General features: G+C 39.0%; 1 protein-coding gene across 11 annotated transcripts; it reads left to right on the top strand.

The window, feature by feature from the left end:
- The first annotated feature begins 6,377 nt into the window (after positions 1-6,377).
- On the top strand, positions 6,378-20,684 carry ZNF780B (zinc finger protein 780B). Of its 11 annotated transcripts, none has more exons than XM_074386348.1 (5): positions 6,378-6,610; positions 6,961-11,002; positions 12,200-12,326; positions 13,538-13,636; positions 15,825-20,684. In XM_074386348.1, exons 2-5 carry the CDS (start codon positions 10,994-10,996, stop codon positions 18,098-18,100), a joined length of 2,511 nt encoding a protein of 836 aa, XP_074242449.1. In that variant the 5' UTR covers positions 6,378-6,610; positions 6,961-10,993; the 3' UTR covers positions 18,101-20,684. The 11 variants fall into 11 exon arrangements, with proteins under 11 accessions (XP_074242449.1, XP_010329297.1, XP_010329294.1 ...); XM_010330995.3 differs by having other exon boundaries at positions 10,459-11,002; XM_010330992.3 differs by having other exon boundaries at positions 6,610-6,698; positions 10,459-11,002.

Genomic DNA, 20,684 nt, shown 5'->3' on the forward strand with positions numbered 1-20,684 from the left:
CAACTTAACAATGTAGACTAACAATTTCTCACTTTATGATAGTGCAAAAGTGACATGTTACTATAGTTTGAATATTTGTCCCCTCCAAATCTCATGTTGAAGTTTGATCCCAGTAATGGGAGGTGTTTGGGTCACAGGGGAAGATCCCTCATGAATAAATTAATAAATAAATAAGGCTAGGAATTTTGCCTCTTCAACTGAGAGTTGGTGGGGATAATCTGAACCACCATTCTGTTTTTCTGTTGTGAAACCTCTGCCTTACAAGTATATATATATATATGTGTGTGTGTGTGTGTGTGTGTGTGTGTGTGTGTGTGTATTTTCACAGCAGTAAAGGAAAATATAATGTCTTATCAAATAAAGAGTATCAATAAAGAAAATCATAAAAGGAACCAAATGTAAATTCTGAGTTGAAGAATATAATAATCAAAATAAAAAAATATCATTAGGAGGTCTAAATAAGTTTCAGCTGGCAGAAGAATTAGAAAATTATGCAACCTCAATTCCATCTTCCCACTAGAAAATAGAATAAGAAAGTAAAATGAAGGCATAGAATGAGAAAATAGACCAAAGAAAAATGAACAGAGGCTGGGTACAGTCGCTCATGCCTGTAATCCTGGCACTTTGGGAGGCTGAGGTGGGCAGGTCACCTGAGGTCAGGAGTTTGCGAATAGCCTGGCCAACATGGCGAAACCCCATCTCTATTAAAAGTACAAAAATTAGCCAGGCATGGTGGCAGGTGCCTTTAATCTCAGCTACTCAGGAGGTTGTGACAGGAAAAATGCTTGAACCTGGGAGGTAGAGGTTGCAGTGAGCCGAGATCATGTCACAGCACTTCAGCCTGGACAAGAGCGAGACTCTGTCTCAAGGAAAAAAAAAAGAAAAGGAAAATGAACGGAGCCTCAGAGAAATTTAGGACACCTTTAAGTGCACCAACATACATGTAAGGAGAATACCAGAAGATGAGGAGAAAGAGAAGAACAAAAATATTCAAAGAAATAATGGCTAAAAACATCCACAATTTGTTGAATAAACATTATATATGCAAGCATCTCAACAAATGTAAATAGAATGAATGCAAACATGTCCACAAAGAGACCCATCATAGTAAAAATGCTTAAAGTGAAAGAAAATGTTGATAGCTAGAAGAGAAAAACTGTGTGTCACAAGGGTACCCTGATAATTAACAGCAGACTTCTCATCAGAAACAATGGAGGGTATAAAGGCAGTGGGATGATATACTGAAAGTACTCAAAGGACAAAAGCTCTGTCAACCATGAATTTTATTCCTGGTAATGATATCTTTCGAAAATAAAGGTAAAATAAAGCCCTTCCTAGATCTACCATATAAGAAATTGCAAAGAAAGTTACTCAAGCTGAAGCAAGTAAATCCACATGAAAATTCAAAATTGCATTTTAAGAAAGAAAAAAATTAATATTTTTAATTAAAGGTAATTATAGCCAGGTGCAGTGGCTCATGCCTGTGAACAAAGGAGTTTGGCAGGCCAAAGCAGGAACATTGCCTAAGGTCAGGAGTTTGAGACCAGCCTGGCCAACATGGCAATACCCTGTCTCTACTGAAAATACAAAAATTAGCTGGGCATGGTCATGTGCATCTGTAGTCCCAGCTACTCAGAAGGCAGAGGCAGCAGAATTGCTTGAACCTGGAAGGCAGAGGTTCAGTGAGTTGATATAGTTCCACTGTAATCTAGCCTGGGTGACAAAGTGAGACTCTATCCCCAAAACAAACAAACAAAAAAGGTAATTATAAAAGGCAGCATAAATGCACATTTCTTTTACTCTCTTTTCGTCATAGATTTTAAAAGCAATTATATAATACAATACATTTATAATTGTGTTGTGTTATCAGATGCAGCAAAAGCAGTGTTCAGGTAATCTTATAGCTGTTAGTGTTTACATTAAAAAAGATAGAAGATTTCAAGTCAACAACTTAGCTTCATGCTAAGTTGTTATAAACTAGAAAAGTAGAAACTAAATTTGAAGCGAGTAGAAGGAAAGAAAAATATTCGAGAATAAAAATAATGGAGAAAATTAGTAAAACTAAGCGTTAATTCTTTGAAAAGTTCAACAAAATTGTCAAACCATTAGCTAGTTGATTAAGAGAGAAAACTGAAATAACTAGGATCAGAAATAAAACAGGGAACATTCCTATGAATTGTATATAGTAATGGAAAGTATTATTATTATTATTATTTTTTTTTTGAGACGGAGTTTCGCTCTTGTTACCCAGGCTGGAGTGCAATGGCGCGATCTCGGCTCATCGCAACCTCCGCCTCCTGGGTTCAGGCAATTCTCCTGCCTCAGCCTCCTGAGTAGCTGGGATTACAGGCATGTGCCACCATGCCCAGCTAATTTTTTTGTATTTTTAGTAGAGACGGGGTTTCACCATGTTGACCAGGATTGTCTCGATCTCTTGACCTTGTGATCCACCCACCTCAGCCTCCCAAAGTGCTGGGATTACAGGCTTGAGCCACCGTGCCTGGCCGGAAAGTATTATTTAAGTACTTTTAACAGTTGTATGTCAATAAATTGGATAACCTAGACAAAATGGAGAAATTCCTAGAAACACACATGACTAAGACAATCATGAAGAAATAGAAAATCTGAATATACCTATGACCAGTGAGGAGACTGAATAGTAATCCAATACCTCCTAATTAAGAAAAGCCAAGTACTAGATGGCTTCATTGGTAAAGTCTAGCAAATGATTTTAGATCTTTGTTCTTTTCTAGCACTACAGGCATTTAAAGCTAGAAATTTCTCACTAAAAACATGTTTAGGTGTTTCAAAAACTCTGTTTTTGTTTTTATTAAAAATACATTGTAGGCAAGGTGTGGTGGCTCATGCCTGTAATCCTAGCATTTGGGGAGGCTAAGATAGGGGCATTGCTTGAGTACAGAAGTTTGAGACCAGCCTGGTCAGCATAGCCAGATCCCATATTTATTTTTAAGAAGTAAAATTAGCCGGGTGCGGTGGCTCACGCCTGTAATCCCAGCACTCTGGGAGGCCGAGGCGGGCGGATCACCTGAGGTCTGGAGTTCAAGACCAGCCTGACCAACATGGTGAAACCCAGTCTTAAAAAAAAAAAAGAAGTAAAATTTAAAAATACATTATAATTTCTCTTATAATGTATTCTTTAATACATGGAGTATTTAGCAATGTATTGAATAATTTCAAAATATTTTTGAATTTCCCAAATTTCCTCAGTTTTTTATTTCTAATTTAATTTCATTGTGGTCAGAGAATTTACTTAGCATAACTTACTTTTTAAAACTTACAATTTGCCATATGGTCTAGTATATTATTTAGTTTAGAAAATGTTGCATGTTGAGTATATATTTTATTATCAGTTGAAGGTTCAATAAATACCAGTTAAGTCAGACTAGTTGGTTTGAATCTTCTATATCCTTGCAGATTTTCTGTCTAGTGGTTAAAATTTTTTTAAATAGAGTGTTGAAATCTTCAACTTCTATTGTTGAAATGTCATTTTCTGGGGCCGGGCGCGGTGGCTCAAGCCTGTAATTCCAGCACTTTGGGAGGCTGAGGCGGGTGGATCACGAGGTCGAGAGATCGAGACCATCCTGGTCAACATGATGAAACCCCGTCTCTACTAAAAATACAAAAAACTAGCTGGGCATGGTGGCGCGTGCCTGTAATCCCAGCTACTCAGGAGGCTGAGGCAGGAGAATTGCTTGAGCCCAGGAGGCGGAGGTTGCAGTGAGCCGAGATCGCGCCATTGCACTCCAGCCTGGGTAACGAGAGCGAAACTCCGTCTCAAAAAAAAAAAAAAAAAAAAAAGAAATGTCATTTTCTCCCTTGAGTTTTGTCAGTTTTTGTTTCATGTATGTAGTCTCCTGTTTTTAGGAACATATACGTTCATTGTCGTTTTATTTTTCTGATTAACTCACCCTTTTGTCATGAAAACATGTTCCTCTTTTCCTCTAGTAACATTTTAAAAGTCTATTTTGTCTGACGGAAATATTAACCTTTCCTGTTCTCTTCTGATCACCATTTGTATGGTATCTATTTGAATCTTTTTCCATCCTTTTGTTTCCCATGTTTTCAGCTTTAAAAAAACCTAACATACGTCTTAGCTTTAAAAATCTAATTGAGATTGTTACTAATATAATATCGACAGTCACCAGACTTGGTGGCTCACACCTGTAATCCCAGCACTCTGGGAGGCCAAGGTGGGAGGATTGCCTGAGGCCAGGAGTTCAAGACCAGCCTGGGCAATATAGTGAGACTCTGTCTCCACAAAAAATTACAAATAAAATTTTAATCAAGATAAATTAAATAATATCAATAGTATATAGAAAGTTTGCTACAGTATAGATCCCTTCCTCCCCTTTTGTGCTGTCAAAGTAATACAAATGTAACACAAATGACAACTTTATACATTATGAACAAAACAATATAATTGTATGGTTTTACGCAGTTACCTTTAATCAGTTAAATTAAAAGGGTAAAAGTATATATTATTTTTTATCTACCTATGTAATGACTTTAATCACTGCTCATTGTTTCTTTGTGTGGATTCAAGTTACCATCTGGTGTTACCTTTCATCCTAAAGAACTTTAATATTTCTTATTAGTACGTCTGCTAGCAACAGATGCTTTCAGCCTTTATCTGCAGTTCTCTTTTTTTTTTTTTTTTTTTTTTTGAGACGGAGTTTCGCTCTTGTTACCCAGGCTGGAGTGCAATGGCGCGATCTCGGCTCACCGCAACCTCCGCCTCCTGGGCTCAGGCAATTCTCCTGCCTCAGCCTCCTAAGTAGCTGGGATTACAGGCATGCACCACCACGCCCAGCTAGTTTTTTTTTTTGTATTTTTAGTAGAGACGGAGTTTCACCATGTTGACCAGGATGGTCTCGATCTTTCGACCTCGTGATCCACCTGCCTCGGCCTCCCAAAGTGCTGGGATTACAGGCTTGAGCCACCGCGCCCGGCCTTGCAGTTCTCTTGAAGTGTGTTCACATTCTTGTATAGCAACTTTGCAAAGAGTTTGGTCATTATTTTTCAAGAATTATTCCTTATGATCCATAAATAAAATGTTCAAATATTATATAATTTCTTTTTCTTTTTTACTAGGCATTCTACTCCTTTATATAATTTCAATTATCCTAGTATTCATACATTTTCAAATTTTTACTACTTTGGACAGTATATTATATAGTGAGCTGTTATTAATTTCTAATTTAATTCCATTTTTCTCAAAGAACATACTTTGTATGACTTGGGTATTGAGCCAGAATATGGTCTATGCTGCTAAGTGTCCCCTGTGCACATAAGATGAATTTTATTGTCTTTGCAAAGAGTGTTTCACAAGTGTAAATGAGATCAAGCAGGTTGATATGTTGCAGCATGTATTTGGGTCTGACTTAAAAAAAAAAAAATCCAACCTGACAATCTTTTTAAGTTAAGGTGTTTAAACCAGTTACATTTAATGTGATCATTGATACAGTTAAGATTATTATCTTGCTGTTTTCTGTCACAGTTGGGAATGAAAAGACATTTTGCTCTTTATTATTCCATGTTTCCTCCTTATGTAGCATAGCAAAGTACGAAAACGATTTTGAAAGTTCAATATTGCTAGATTACCACAATGAAATCGGGCTCTTCCTACAACAAACAAGACAATTTTTTTTTTTTTTTTTTTTTTTTTTTGAGACGGGGTTTCGCTATTTACCCAGGCTGGAGTGCAATGGCGCGATCTCGGCTCACCGCAACCTCTGCCTCCTGGGTTCAAGCAATTCTCCTGCCTCAGCCTCCCTAGTAGCTGGGACTACAGGCACGCGCCACCATGCCCAGCTAATTTTTGTATTTTTAGTAGAGACGGGGTTTCACCATGTTGACCAGGATGGTCTCGATCTCTTGACCTCGTGATCCACCCGCCTCGGCCTCCCAAAGTGCTGGGATTACAGGCTTGAGCCACCGCGCCCGGCCAAACAAGACAATTTTAAGAAAATGTGTTAATTATTCATCCTTCAAGATAAGGCAAGTAATTTTCTGTGTACTTTTATCCCTTTCCATGCCGTCCTGAATCACATTTTTTTCTGTCTAGATAGCAAGAACATTGTCTTCAAGAATCCATTTGATTCTGAAATCTCTCAATTAAACCACACTTCCTCTTCTAGAATAAAATCATTTCCTTAGTTCAAGCTTTTCAAATTTATCCTAAGTCCCCTTCAAATAGTACAAGGTGGAAGCCTATGTTGGCATCTGAGTCAAAGCAGCTACATCTTGACAAAATTTAACTTTGAATTCCTCTTTAAAAGTTCTGCTCATTTGCATTCTACTCCAGGGAGAGAAAAGGTAATTTACACTGACGCACCAAGAAGAGCAACTCTCCTCACAGATGGGGATCCTCGCCCGTAGCAGCAACCTGTGCACCCCACGGTCTGGAACTCCCACAAATACATTAGGCTTGGCTCTTTTAGGAGCCCTAGACGTATGGTGCGATCCACCTAAATAGACCAGCGTTCAAGGCTTCTGAGGCTCTTTCTGCTCAGGACTGTATTTCCCAGGGGCCACCGCACCGGAATTAACGGTTCCACTTCCGGTCACCAGGGGTAGACGGCGCAGTGGGGTAAGGTCTTCCTGTCCTAGGAAGAAATCGGTGGCTGCGGGAGGTCTCCGCGGACTGGGACTCGATCCTGACAGACCCGGCAGTATGGGTGGGTGAGAGGGAGGGCCTCAGAGGGGGAACCTGGGGCGTAGACCCGATCTGCCGGATCCCCAGGCGCGCGTGTGCGCGGGAAGCAGAGGAGGGAAGTTTGTGCGATCATGAGTGACGGAGGGGACTGTGTGTGTGCAGGAGGCCCTGTGCACAGGACCGGAAGGTCGTGTGGACGCAGCGCGTTTTGCTGGGGCTGTGTGAGTGTCACTGTGCTGGTGGTTCTAGGCTGCTGCTGCTTCCTCCGTTTTTCCCCTTCACAGCTGCGGAGGCTGCAGCAGAGGAATGGCCCCAGCAGGGAGGTCAGATATTGAGCCGAGAATGAAGCTTTCCACAAGAAGGCGCAGATCGGTGTTCGGGGTGGGAATCTGAGAGCTGAAAGTGCCTCGAGGGTCCCCCAGAAGGGCAGCTACATGTTGAGTACCCAGCGTCCCTCAGAGCTCTGTCCCCAGGAACCAGCTTTGAACTCGGACCGATTCCTCCTCCTTTTATTTCCTTCTCATTTCGTAAGAAGTGAGGGAAGTTGTGGCCCTGGAGGGTGCTTTCAAACTTAATCTGCTCTCCAAGAAAAGCCTGGAGCCTCACGCTTGCCATATCCTTTCCCAGTCGTGCAATTATCCAAAAGAAGTACCGGAAGGAGGATGATAGCGTTATTGTTTCACACTTAAAAGTTAACAGTGAGTTTGGGCTTTGTATTTAAGATATGTGTTTTTTATTTTAGAATATAGAAGTTCCAGTGAATTTCAGGAGAATATGCACATTGATTCTTGCTCCCTCCCATCTTGTCACCTCCCAGCGAGTCCCCCCCAACTTTCCACTTAATATTTACCGAACCATTTGGCAAATCGTTCACACTTTCTCGTGCGCTCTCTTCTTCTAAGCTGGTATAAAAATAGACCCCCAGATGTTTACATTAAAGCTTTATTTTAGACTCTGCTTTGGTAAGATTAGTCTATGGAATCACACACCAGGTATCTGTCTTTACAGGCCTCCTTTTCAAAGCAGGGAAGAATGGAGATGGTTGGGTGATTTCCATTCCTCTGTGAGGCTTTCAGGAGTTAGAAAGTTATTGCCATGTTGGCCAGGGTGGTCTCGAACTCCGGAACTCAGGTGATCTGCCCTTGGAAAGTGCTGGGATTACAGGTGTGAGCCACTGCCCCAGGCCTATATAAACATTCTTTAGATTCCACTGATGAGTAAGATCATGTGTCTTTCTGTGCCTGGCTTACTTCACTTAATATGATGTTCTCCATGTTCATCTGTGTTGTTGCGAATGAGAGAATTTCCCTTTTTATGGCTAAATACTGTTCCATTGTGTATATATGCCTGCATATATACCACATTTTCTTTATCCAGTCATTCATTGATAGACACTTAGATTGATTCCATATCTTGGCTATTGTGAATAGTGCTGCAATAAACATGGGTGTGCAGATGTCACTTTGACATGGATTTCATTTCCTTTGGATATATATTCAGTAGTGAGATCACTGAATCATATGGTAGTTATATTTTTAATTTTTTGAAGAACCTCCATACTGTTTTCCATAATGTCTGTGTCACTTTACATTCTCACTTACAGTGTACAAGCATTCCCTTTTCTCTACATTCTCACAAACGCTTTTTTTTTTTTTTTTTTTTTTGAGACGGAGTTTCGCTCTTGTTACCCAGGCTGGAGTGCAATGGCGGGATCTCAGCTCACCGCAACCTCCATCTCCTGGGCTCAAGCAATTCTCCTGCCTCAGCCTCCTGAGTAGCTGGGACTACAGGCGTGCGCCATCACGCCCAGCTAATTTTTGTATTTTTAGTAGAGACGGGGTTTCACCATGTTGACCAGGATAGTCTTGATCTCTTGACCTTGTGATCCACCCGCCTCGGCCTCCCAAAGTGCTGGGATTACAGGCGTGAGCCACCGCGCCCGGTTACAAATGCTTCTTAACTTTTGTCTTTCCAATAGCCACCCCTACACATATGAGGTGATATCTTATTGTAGGTTTAGTTTCATTTCCCTGATGATTAGTGAAGTTGAGCATTTTTTCATATACTGTTTGCCATTTATATGTCTTCTGTTTGCCATTTATATGTCTTCTTTTGTGATGTGTTTATCAGGTCCTTTGCCCATTTTTAAATTGGGTTGTTTCCTTGCTGTTCAGTTGTTTTGAGTTCCTCACATATTTTGGATATTAACCCCATATCAGATACATGGTTGTAAGTATTTTCTCTCATTCTGTAGATTATCTCTTCACTTTGCTGTGCAGAAGCTTTTTTAGCTTGATGTAATTTCATTTGTCTATGTTTGCTTTTGTTGCCTGTGTTTTTGATATCTTTTCCAAAAAGAAAAATCATTACCCAGATCAATGCCATAGAGCTTTTCCCATGCATTTTTGTCTATTTGTTTCATAGTTTGGGTTCTTACATTTGAGTCTTTAATCCATTTAGAGTTGATTTTTGTATAATGGTTTGAGATAAGGGTCTAATTTCATTCTTCTGTGTGTGACTAGTTTTCACAACGGTATGTATCAAAGAGACTGTCTTTTCCTTATTGTATGTTCTTGGCACCTGTCTCAAAAATCAGTTGGTTATAAATGTATGGATTTATTCTGGGGCTCTCTATTCTGTTCCGTTGGTCTGTGTGTCAGTACCATGCTGTTTTGGTTACTATAGCTTTGTAGTGTATATTGAAGTTAGGTAGTTTATTTGGTGTCTCCAACTTTGTTCTTTTTGCTCCAGATTGTTTTGGCTGTTTGGGGTTCTTTGTTGTTCTATACAAATTTCAGCATTTTTTTTTTTTTTTCTATTTCTGTAAAGAATGTAGGACTGAAATTCTTAACCTGAGTTCCTGTAACTCCACTTATTATCTTGGGGACCACAGGCTCTTGAAATAAAATATTGAAGCATTATAGAAATTAATAAATGTGGGTTTTAGAGGAAGAAATAATATGTCATTTCATAAGACTATTGAAAGAGTATGTGACCCATGAGGTTTGGATCCATTGGTCTAGAAAGAACATTGGTTCTCAGCTGGGGTGATGTTTAGAAACTTTGGTTGTCATACTGTGGGGGAGGGTGCTACTTAGATCCAGTAGACAGAGGTCAGGATGTTGCTGAACATTGTACCATGCACAGGATAGCTGTCCTTACAGCCCCAACAAAGAATTATTCAGCACAATATGTCAGTAGTGCCTAGGGTGAGAGAAACCTTAGTCTAGAATCGAAAGATTGTGATACCTGGAATGACACTGTAAATAATCTTATATAAAGTGTTTATGGAAATCACTAAGCAAATCATACTAGACTCAAGTGATAGAGTGTTATGTATATAGATACATATATGTGTATGTATCTATACATGTGAATATAATTATATATTCCAAGTTAATGCCTGTGCATAGTCACACTTATGAAGTACTTTTAAGCAAAAAGAAGAAAATTAGGGCTACGATACAGAGATTAATACTGTTAGCATGCATACACTTGTCTAAATTTTTTTTGTATTGATGTCTATTAGTCTTTTTAAAAATATTTTTATATGCATGTATTTTACTTTTTTCTTTTATATATGCATATATTTTACAAATGTAATTATATTGTCTATCCTATTTTGTAAACTGATTTTTCTGTTAGTCGTATGTCTTGTGAACATTTAATGATTACTTCATATTCTATTACATGGATGCTCTGAACTGTACTTAACCAGCTGGCTTTTGCTGAACTCAGAATGCTGACCACTGGTCATGAAATTCCTGCTATATCCTTTCCAGCTATCATGCCTTGCCCCACTGCACCCAATCCTGACTTCACAAAAAGGTTCTGGTTTGGATGATGTGATCCCTTCTCAGCTCTGAAAGGTGGGACTAGGGCAGGAGGATTGCTTACAGCAGGATCAGAGGCCCAGTCCTAGGCCAAGGTAGGTATCCTAAGAGTGGAGGACGGGTTGGAAGCCTTCCTGCTGGAGTGTCTTTTGAGCAACTTCAAGACAGAAATGCCTGTGCTGTGCATTCATACTTGTGCCACAGGTACCCTGGAATTTAGGCGAGAGCTTGGTTTCATCCACACTCCACCTGTTCACTGCCAGTTTATTTGTGACAGGGTGTGTTCAGGGAAAAGGGGAGTGATGGGAGAGGGTTGGAAGTGTGTGTGTTAGCAGGGGTAGTTGAGAAATAGGAATGAAGGATAAAATAGTTATTTGCTTCAGTGCTATGGGAGCATTGAGACAGAGCCTGACTTACAGCCTTTGTTGTTGTTTTCCAGGGGAGAAGCCCAAGGAAGATTAAACAATTTTGTAATTCTGAAAACATGGTCCATGTAAGTTGGTATTTCTCTCTTCTTGAAGTATGGCGATTTTCAGGTTAGGTGACTGTTATTATCTAACCTGAAATTTCTTACCTAAGGATCCACTATTTTACACCCCAGTTTGTCCCATTACAGTGAAGGTTGAGATCAAAAATAAAGGTCAGTGCTCTTCCTATTTGTTCCTCTGTTTTCCTCCTGGCTTTGATGTTTTCTTGGAACAGGTTATTCAGTCTGTGCTCTGAGTTCAGTCCTTGGTCAGGAAGAATGTTGGAACTTTGGATAAGTCGGTCCCCACAGGAAAACATGGTCTTGTGGGTTTGATAAGTTACAGATGATTGTTGCATTTAACCACACTTGGGAACACCTTGAAACTTCTCCACCGACTGGAGCTTTCCAGGTAGCTAAGGTAGAATTCCACAGTGAGTGGCCTCAGTCTGCAAGTGTGACAAGGTGATCTGCTTTATGAGCCTTTTAGGAAAGTGATCAGTGAGGACAGTGGGCAGTAACAGGGAGATGATTATTCAGGGCACAAGTCATTGGTGATTACAAATTCTCTGAATTGGGAGAAACCTTAGAGACTGACCATCTTAAATATACAAATAGAAAAAAATGATTAAATCTAATATGTCAGTTATTATTGAATTTTATGCAGCTTATAAAAATCATTTGTCAAGACAAGAAAAATAGTTTTATCATCTGATACTGTAATGAGCTTGAGGATTAAAGGCATTCCTCAATTTTATGCAACCTACCTTTTTTTTTTTTTTTTTTTGAGACAAGGCCTCACTCTAACCCAGACCGGAGTGCAGTAGTGTCGTCACACTTCGCTGCAGTGTTGAAGCCCCAGGCTCAAACGATACTCCCACCTCAGCTTCCCAAGTAGCTGGGACTACAGGCACATGCCACCACACCAGTTACTTCTTCTTCTTCTTCTTCTTTCTTTTTTTACAGGGAATGTGTCTCATTATGCTGCCCAGGCTGTTCTTATACTCCTGGGCTCAAGTGGTCCTTCCATCTTGGTCTCCCAAAGTACTGGCATTACAGGCATGAGCCACCATGCCAGGCCAGCAGGAGGATTCTTGAAGAATGTGTAGGCACTGAGAATTTTCATATTGCTCCTTTATTGAAGTTTAGTCCTTCATTTCCTCTCCTTTCATCTGGAAACAACTTTCTTCAATTTTACCACAATACATGTGTTTGTGGTTTCAGGGATCAGTGACATTCAGGGATGTGGCCATCGACTTCTCTCAGGAGGAGTGGGAGTGCCTGCAGCCTGCTCAGAGGACCTTGTACAGGGATGTGATGCTGGAGAACTACAGCCACCTGATCTCACTGGGTGAGGTCCTCTGTCCCAGTTAATTTAGCATCTGTTCTCTGGAATATCAGCTTTTTTTCGCTGTGAATTTCAGGGCTATCTTTTAAGAGGTAGCTGAATTTCTTCTTCTTGTTCCCAAAGGAGTGATTTGAGATTTGTTGGGTTGAAAACAGGCATCTCCCTGGAGCCCCTACAACCTGCCTACTCCACAGTGGCCTTCTCCATTACGCTGGTCCTTTCTGTAATTGCCTCTCTCTCTTCATGACTGGGACTGAATTTGAAATATTGTATATTCATTGAATGGTATTGTTCAAGAACCATAACATCAAACATATTATGTTTGATCTCAGAATTACTGTAGATTTTCTCTGTTTGTTTGTTGGTTTTTGTTTTTCTGACCCACCTGTAAGCAGAAGAGTGTCTTGGGTTTTTCTATCAAAAGAGCCTCTATGATTGCTTGAGCCTGGGAGGTCAGTGCTGCAGAGAGCCATGGTCATGCCACATATTTCAGGCTGGGCAACAGAGCAAGACACTGTCTGAAAAAAAAAAAGCCTCAATGATTTACATATACTGACTGGGTTGACAGAAATAATTTAGCATTAAAGTGAATGCATTCCATTGCCTTCAACAAACATTCCATTACTTGTTTTGTAGTTGAAAGTTTCAGGTCATGAAGTGTATGTTTTTCTGTTGAGTGAATATTCTAAAAATGAGCTGTAAATGTCTAAGGATACAAAATAAATAACAACAATAAACACAATAATTGTTAACTTTGTGCTACTTCATATCAGGCAATGTTAGAAGTATTTACTTATATTATCTTATTTAATATTAGAATCAATCCTATAAAACAGGTATTATTATCATCCCTGTTTTACAGTAGGGAAAACTGAAGAACAGAGAGTTCAAGTGACTCGCTTAATGTCAAAGTGTTAGTGGGTGGCAGAGTCAGGATTTGAACTAGGCAATCAGGCTTGAAGGTTCCTGCTTTCAACTACTAAATTATACCTCCTCTTGAGGGATAAGATTCTATTATGAGTTTAAATGAAAGAAAGTTCTTTTTAAAAAAAAAAAAAAAACATAGTTGATCTCTTAATCCTCTCGCTCTTATCTGGAGCCTCTTCTCAATATTGTTTTGACTTGTAATTTATTATAAGTTTAACCAGGTCTCAAAGTTTAAAAAAATTTTTATACTAAGAAAATTCTACATGTATCATTTCTTTTCTTTTAAGCAGGAAGTTCCGTTTCTAAACCAGATGTGATTACGTTACTAGAGCAAGAGAAAGAGCCCTGGATGGTTGTAAGGAAAGAAACAAGCAGATGGTATACAGGTAAGTGAGAAAAGCAGGCAGGGGGAGGCCATCATTGTCCCAGTCAGCCCATGTGGTCAGAGAGGAGTCACACTTGTGAGATGTAGTTTGGAAAACTTAAGACCCAAGGCCTGTTGGATAAAAATGGTCAAGACCTGGGAAGGGAATTAAGATCATTGTAGGAGCTGTCCCTAAGGAACGTCATCATTCACTGATCACCTAATTTCTGTTATTTCCTTCCTCTTTTCATGTAGTGAGTTTCCTCTTTCTTTCCCAGCATAAACTTTAAACAGTTTTTAGAATTATATTTTAAGAGACAGCATCTTGTTATGTTGCCCTGGCTGGTCTTGAACTCTTAGCCTTAAGCAGTCTTCCTGCTTCAGCCTCCCAACTAGCTGGGATTCCAGGCATAAGCCCAATACTCCTGGCCCCCAGTGTAAACTCACTTGACCCCTAGTATAAACTTTTAACACATATTTTGGATCCAGCTACCTTCCAACTCTACTTTTGCATTTAGATTTCTATGTGTTTTCACTAAGAAATATATTAATATTCAGTAAGTATGTATGGAGTGCCCATTCCTAGAAGGCACTGTGCTTGGCTTTGTCAATACAGTAATGTATAGGTAATGAACAAGACTGAGAAAGTCACTGCTGTCATGGACTTTACCAGTAGTTGGTGAGACATGCATCAAACAAGTAAGCAAATGAATAAATAAGGAATAGAGAATTGTGCTATAGAGACAAGGCAATAGGAGTGATGGAGTGAGATGACAGCACTTGGCTGCTTAGGGTACTTGTGTTGAAGTGGGCATGCTTGCATAGAGATGTGAAGTAAGGGTTCAGTTCTCTAGTCAGAGTGAGCAGGAAACACAAAGATGAAGTAAGTGATGGAACAGTGGGAAGAGGTCTGAGAGTCAGGCCAGGGTCCATATCATATAGGGTTTTGACTGTCATTATGAGGAATGTGGGAAGTTCTCCAAGAGTTATTTATTTATTTTTAATTAATACCCAATATTTGTACATATTTATGGGATACATGTTATATTTCGTTATATGCATAGAAGGTGTAATGATCAACTGTCATGGTATTTGAGATATCTATCCAATCTACCAGAGGAATATTTATCATTTCTATATGATAGGAACATTTCAAGTTTTCTAGCTATTTTAAAATATACAATACATAGTTGTTAATTAGAGTCACTCCACTCTGTTAATGAACATTAGAAGTGATTCCTTCTATTTAACTGTGTATTTGTAACATTAACCAACCCCGCTTCGTTCCTTACCCCTCACCCACACACCCTTCCCAGCCTCTGGTTTCTATCATTCTGTTCTCTACCTCTGTGAGATCATCTTTTTTTAGCCCCCAGATATGAATGAGAACATGTGATACTTGTTTTTCTGACCTCCAGTTTGCCTCCATGTTGCTGCAAAGACATGATTTCATTTTTTAATGTCTATGCCATTGTGTATATATCACATTTTCTTTGTCTATTTTCTGTTGGCAGGAGGATTGCTTGATTCTGGGAGTTTGAGGCTGCAGTGAGCTATGATCATGCCACTGCACTATAGCTTGTATAACAGAGAGAAACCCTGTCTCTTAAAAAAAAAAATACAGTCCGGGTGCAGTGGCTCACGCTTGTAATCCCAACACTTTGAGAGGCCAGGGCAGGTGGGTCACCTGATGTCAGGAGTTCCTGACCAGCCTGGCCAACATGGTGAAAGCCCATCTTTTCTAAAAAATACAAAAATTAGCCGGGCATGGTGGCAGATGCCTATAATCCCAGCTACTCAGGAGGCTTAGGCAGGAGAATCACTTTAACCTGGGAGGTGAAGGTTGCAGTGAGCTGGGATCATGCCATTGCACCACAGCCTGGGTGACAAGAGTGAAACGCCCTCTCAAAAAAAAAAAAAAACAGCTTCTCTAGTTAAAAATTCTGATTCTGTACATCTGAGTTGCTTGAATATCAATATTTGTAATAAGCTTACCAAATGGTTTTGATTCACACCTAAATTTCACAAAATAAACCTTTCCCTTATGCACATCACCATCTTACCTAAACTTTCTTCATTACTGGCACTCTTTTACTTTTTCAGGTCCATGAAAGTATTATATTTTATACTTAGACCTTTTGTTTAATGGATTTTGTATGCATGTGTGTTATAGGAAAATAAACTCTGTTTGTCTTCTTCATTTCTTTCAGATTTGGAGTCAAAATGTGGACCTGAGAAAATATCTCCAGAAAATGATATTTCTGAAATAAATTTACCAAAACAGGTTATAAAGCAAATAAGTAAAACACTTGGCCTTGAGGCCTTTTATTTTAGAAATGTCTTAGAATATAGAAGTAGATTTGAGGGACTACAGGGACATCAAGAAGGATATATCAATATCAATCAGAAGATGATCAACTATGAAGAAATGCCGACTTATCCTCATGCTTCTCTTATTCACAATACACATAAACCATATGAATGTAAGGAATGTGGGAAATACTTTAGTTGTGGTTCACATCTTATTCAGCATCAAAGTATTCATACTGGAGAGAAACTCTATAAATGTAAAGAATGTGGGAAAGCCTTTCAACTTCACATACAACTTACTCGACATCAGAAATCTCATACTGGTGGGAAACCTTTTGAATGTAAGGAATGTGGAAAAGACTTTAATCTTTCCATCCAGCTTAATCGCCATAAGAACATTCACACAGGTGAGAAACTGTTTGAATGTAAGGAATGTGGGAAGTCCTTTAATCGTAGCTCAAACCTTACTCAGCATGAAAGTATTCATGCTGGTGTAAAACCTTATCAGTGTAAGGAGTGTGGGAAAGCCTTTAATCGTGGTTCAAATCTTATTCAGCATCAGAAAATTCATTCCAATGAGAAACCCTTTGTATGTAGGGAATGTGAGATGGCCTTTCGATATCAGTACCAACTTATTGAACATTGCCAAATTCATACTGGTGAGAAACCCTTTGAATGTAAAGAATGCAGGAAGGCCTTTACTCTTCTGACAAAGCTTGTTCGACATCAGAAGATTCATACAGGTGAGAAGCCCTTTGAATGTAGAGAATGTGGAAAGGCCTTTAGTCTTCTCAACCAGCTAAATCGCCATCAGAACATTCACACAGGTGAAAAACTATTTAAATGTAATGAATGTGGGAAGTCCTTCAACCGTAGCTCAAACCTTATCCAACATCAGAGTATTCATGCTGGTGTAAAACCATATGAATGTAAGGAGTGTGGGAAAGGTTTTACTCGTGGTGCAAATCTTATTCAGCATCAAAAAATTCATTCCAATGAGAAACCCTTTGTATGTAGGGAATGTAAGATGGCCTTTAGATATCATTACCAACTTATTCAACATTGCCAAATTCATACTGGTGGGAAGCCCTTTGAATGTAAAGAATGTGGAAAGGCCTTTAGTCTTCTGACACAGCTTGCTCGACATAAGAACATTCATACTGGTGAGAAACCATTTGAATGTAAAGACTGTGGGAAGGCCTTCAATCGTGGCTCAAACCTTGTTCAACATCAGAGTATTCACACTGGTGTGAAGCCCTATAAATGTAAGGAGTGTGGGAAGGCTTTTAGACTTCACCTACAGCTTTCTCAGCATCTGAAAACTCATGCAGGCGAGAAACCCTTTGAATGTAAGGAATGTGGGAAATTTTTTCGTCGTGGTTCAAATCTTAATCAGCATCGAAGTATTCATACCGGAAAGAAACCCTTCGAGTGTAAGAAATGTGGGAAAGCCTTTCGACTTCATATGCACCTTATTCGACATCAGAAATTGCATACTGGTGAGAAACCCTTTGAATGTAAGGACTGTGGCAAGGCCTTCAGTCTTCCCATCCAGCTTAATCGCCATAAGAAAATTCACTCAGGTAGGAAGCCATTTAAATGTAAGGAATGCGGGAAGTCCTTTAATCGTGTCTCGAACCTTGTTCAACATCAGAGTATTCATGCTGGTGTAAAACCATATGAATGTAAGGAGTGTGGGAAAGCCTTTAACCGTGGTTCAAACTTTATTCAGCATCAGAAAATTCATTCCAGTGAGAAACCCTTTGTATGTAAGGAATGTCAGAAAACCTTTAGATATCATTACCAGCTTATTGAACATTGCCGAATTCATACTGGTGAGAAACCCTTTGAATGTAAAGAATGTGGAAAAACCTTTAATTTTCTGACACAGCTTGCTCAACATCAGATTATTCATTCTGGTGAGAAGCCATTTAAATGTAAGGAGTGTGGGAAGGCCTTCACTTGGGGCTCAACCCTTGTTCAACCTCAGAGTATTCATACTGATGAGAAACTCTATGAATGTAAGGAGTGTGGGAAGGCTTTTAGACTTCACCTGCAACTTTCTTGGCATCAAAAACTTATACAAGTGAGAAACTCTTTGAATGTAAGGACTATGGAACAACCTTCAGATATCAGTACCAACTTACTGAACATCAGAAAATTCATACTAGGGTGAAAACCTTTGAATGTAAGGAATGTGGGAAGACCTTTTGATATCATTATCAATTTCTTGGACATTATGGAATTCATGCTGGTGAGAACCCTTACGAATGTCAAGAATGTGGGAAATGCTTTACTGGTGGTAGAAACCTTAGAGTACATCAGAGAATTAATACTGGTAAGAAAGCATATCAATGTGAAGAACGTGGGAAAGCCTTTAGTCATAGTTCAAATCTTGTTCAACATGTTAAAATTCATACTGATGAGAAACCCTATGAATGTAAGGAATGTGAAAAGGGCTTTTGTAGTAATTACGAACTTACTCTACATCTAAGAATCCATATTGCTCAGAAACCCTGTGAATGTAAGGAATGTGAGAAAACTTAGATTTTGCTCAGTCTTTACTGCACATCAAAGAATTTATACTAGTATGAACCCTATGAATGTAAAGAATGTGGAAAGACCTTTAGTTGTAGCTTGAGCGTTGTTCAACATGTTAAACTTCATACTGGTGAGCAACCCTGTGAATGTGAATGTAAAGGATGTGGGAAGACCTTTAGACTTGGTTCAGTCGTTTCTGCACATCACAGAATTCATACTGGCATGAAACCCTATGAATGTAAAGAACATGGGCAAGCCTTTACTGTAAATGGTCAGCTTACTCGACATCAGAAAATTCGTAATAGTTAGAAGTTTTGTGAATATAAGGAGTGTGGACAAGCCTCCACTGTGTATGAAAAATTTACTCAACACCAGAAAATTCACATTAATGAGAAATCCTGTGAACATAAAAGAATGTGTGAAGAACTTTCATCATGGCGTGGGATTTGCTCAACATCAGAGTATTCATACTGCTGAGAAATCTTTTGAGTTTAAGAATGTGGGATGTTTTATAGCCACACTAAATGCCTTAGAGTTCAGAGAAGATAATTTTGGTGAGAAAGATTGACAAGAGGAATGTAGAGTAACTGCCATGTTCACAGTTTACTGCCCATGAAGTGTTTTACTGGATTCAGGCATACCTTGCTTAATTGTTCATTGTAGTTACTGCATTTTATACACATTGAAGGTTTGCAGCAACCCTGCAGTGAATAAGTCAATCAGCACCATTTTCCAAACAGCATGTGCACATCTTGTGTCTTTGTGTCACACTTTAGTAGTTTTTATAATATTTCAAACTTTTTCATTGTTATATCTGTTATGGTGATCTATGACCAGTGTTTTCTGATGTTACTAGTGTGATTGTTTTGGGATACCACAAATCCTGCCCATAAAAGATGGTGAACCTAGTTGACAATTGTTGCAGATTTTGAAAGATAGTAAAATATACATCCATATACCCCCACTTAGATTCAAAATTGTTAATGTTTATTTTTTGTATATTTGTTGTACCATGGAGAATAAATTTTAGACATCATCACACTTTAACCTTATTACATCAGCATGTGTATTACCCAAACATAAAGACAATATCATATAGCCATAGTACCATAATTACCCTTAAGGATAAGATTCATAATTCTGTAATATTCTCTTTAGATTTCTTCATTGGCCTGTAAACTATCTTTTATAGCTATTCTTTTTTTTTTTTTTTTTTGAGACGGAGTTTCACTCTTGTTACCCAGGCTGGAGTGCAATGGCGTGATCTCGGCTCACCACAACCTCCACCTCCTGGGTTCAAGCAGTTCTCCTGCCTCAGCCTCCCGAGTAGCTGGGACTACAGGCATGCGCCACCATGCCCAGCTAATTTTTGTATTTTTAGTAGAGACGGGGTTTCACCATGTTGACCAGAATGGTCTCGATCTCTTGACCTTGTGATCCACCTGCCTTGGCCTCCCAAAGTGCTGGGATTACAGGCATAAGCCACTGCGCCTGGCCTGCTATTCATTTTCTAAGGAGAATCCATTGCAGATTCTGCATTGCATCTGGTTATCTCTCTTTAGTGTATTGTAGCCTGGAAACCATATGAATGTATGCTCTCAAATTATAGTGGGTATCAGAATCACCTGTGGAACTTAGTAAAACTACAGAAGTGTAACCCTACCTTATAAGCCTGGGCCTCTGTGTTTTTATATTATTTATCCAGGTGATTGTGATACCAACCAGAGTTAGAGAGCCACTGGTCTAGAACATTTCTCCTCCTTTAAAAAAAAAAAATGACATTGAATTTTGAGTTGCCCAGAAATGTTGTCTGCTATGTGTTTAGATTTCTTTCTTTATAGTGTCCTTTAGCCTTGTTCTTGGTTGTGTTTTCTGTACAACAGAATGTAAGTCCACAGGCTTGTTAGGTCCAGATTAAACGTTTTAGGGAAGAATACTTTGTAGATTATTTGTTTGTCATATTTTACTGTCAGAAAACATTTAAGTACAGGTCCTTACATTAGTAAAACTAAGGATGATCATTTGGGTAAGTTGGTAGCTGCCATAAGTCCATTGTAAAGATTTAGTTTGTAGTGGGTAAGTAATCTATGGAGAGACTTTGTCATCTCTGAAAATTTATAGTCATGTGTATTTAAGCCCTGAATTGGATACAAAATGAAAATTGAAATAGACTATTGAGAAATGAATGCCATTAAAGCATCAACATAATTCAACTTGTA

This window comes from Saimiri boliviensis, chromosome 14 (genome assembly GCF_048565385.1).
Source record: "Saimiri boliviensis isolate mSaiBol1 chromosome 14, mSaiBol1.pri, whole genome shotgun sequence".
NCBI classification, from domain to species: Eukaryota; Metazoa; Chordata; class Mammalia; order Primates; family Cebidae; genus Saimiri; species Saimiri boliviensis.

Bases quoted from the DNA above. Each gene is read 5' to 3' on its own strand.
- ZNF780B (XM_074386348.1), top strand. The intron at 12,327-13,537 runs GTGAGGTCCTCT...TTTTCTTTTAAG, and splicing joins CAGCCACCTGATCTCACTGG to CAGGAAGTTCCGTTTCTAAA. The intron at 13,637-15,824 runs GTAAGTGAGAAA...CATTTCTTTCAG, and splicing joins AACAAGCAGATGGTATACAG to ATTTGGAGTCAAAATGTGGA.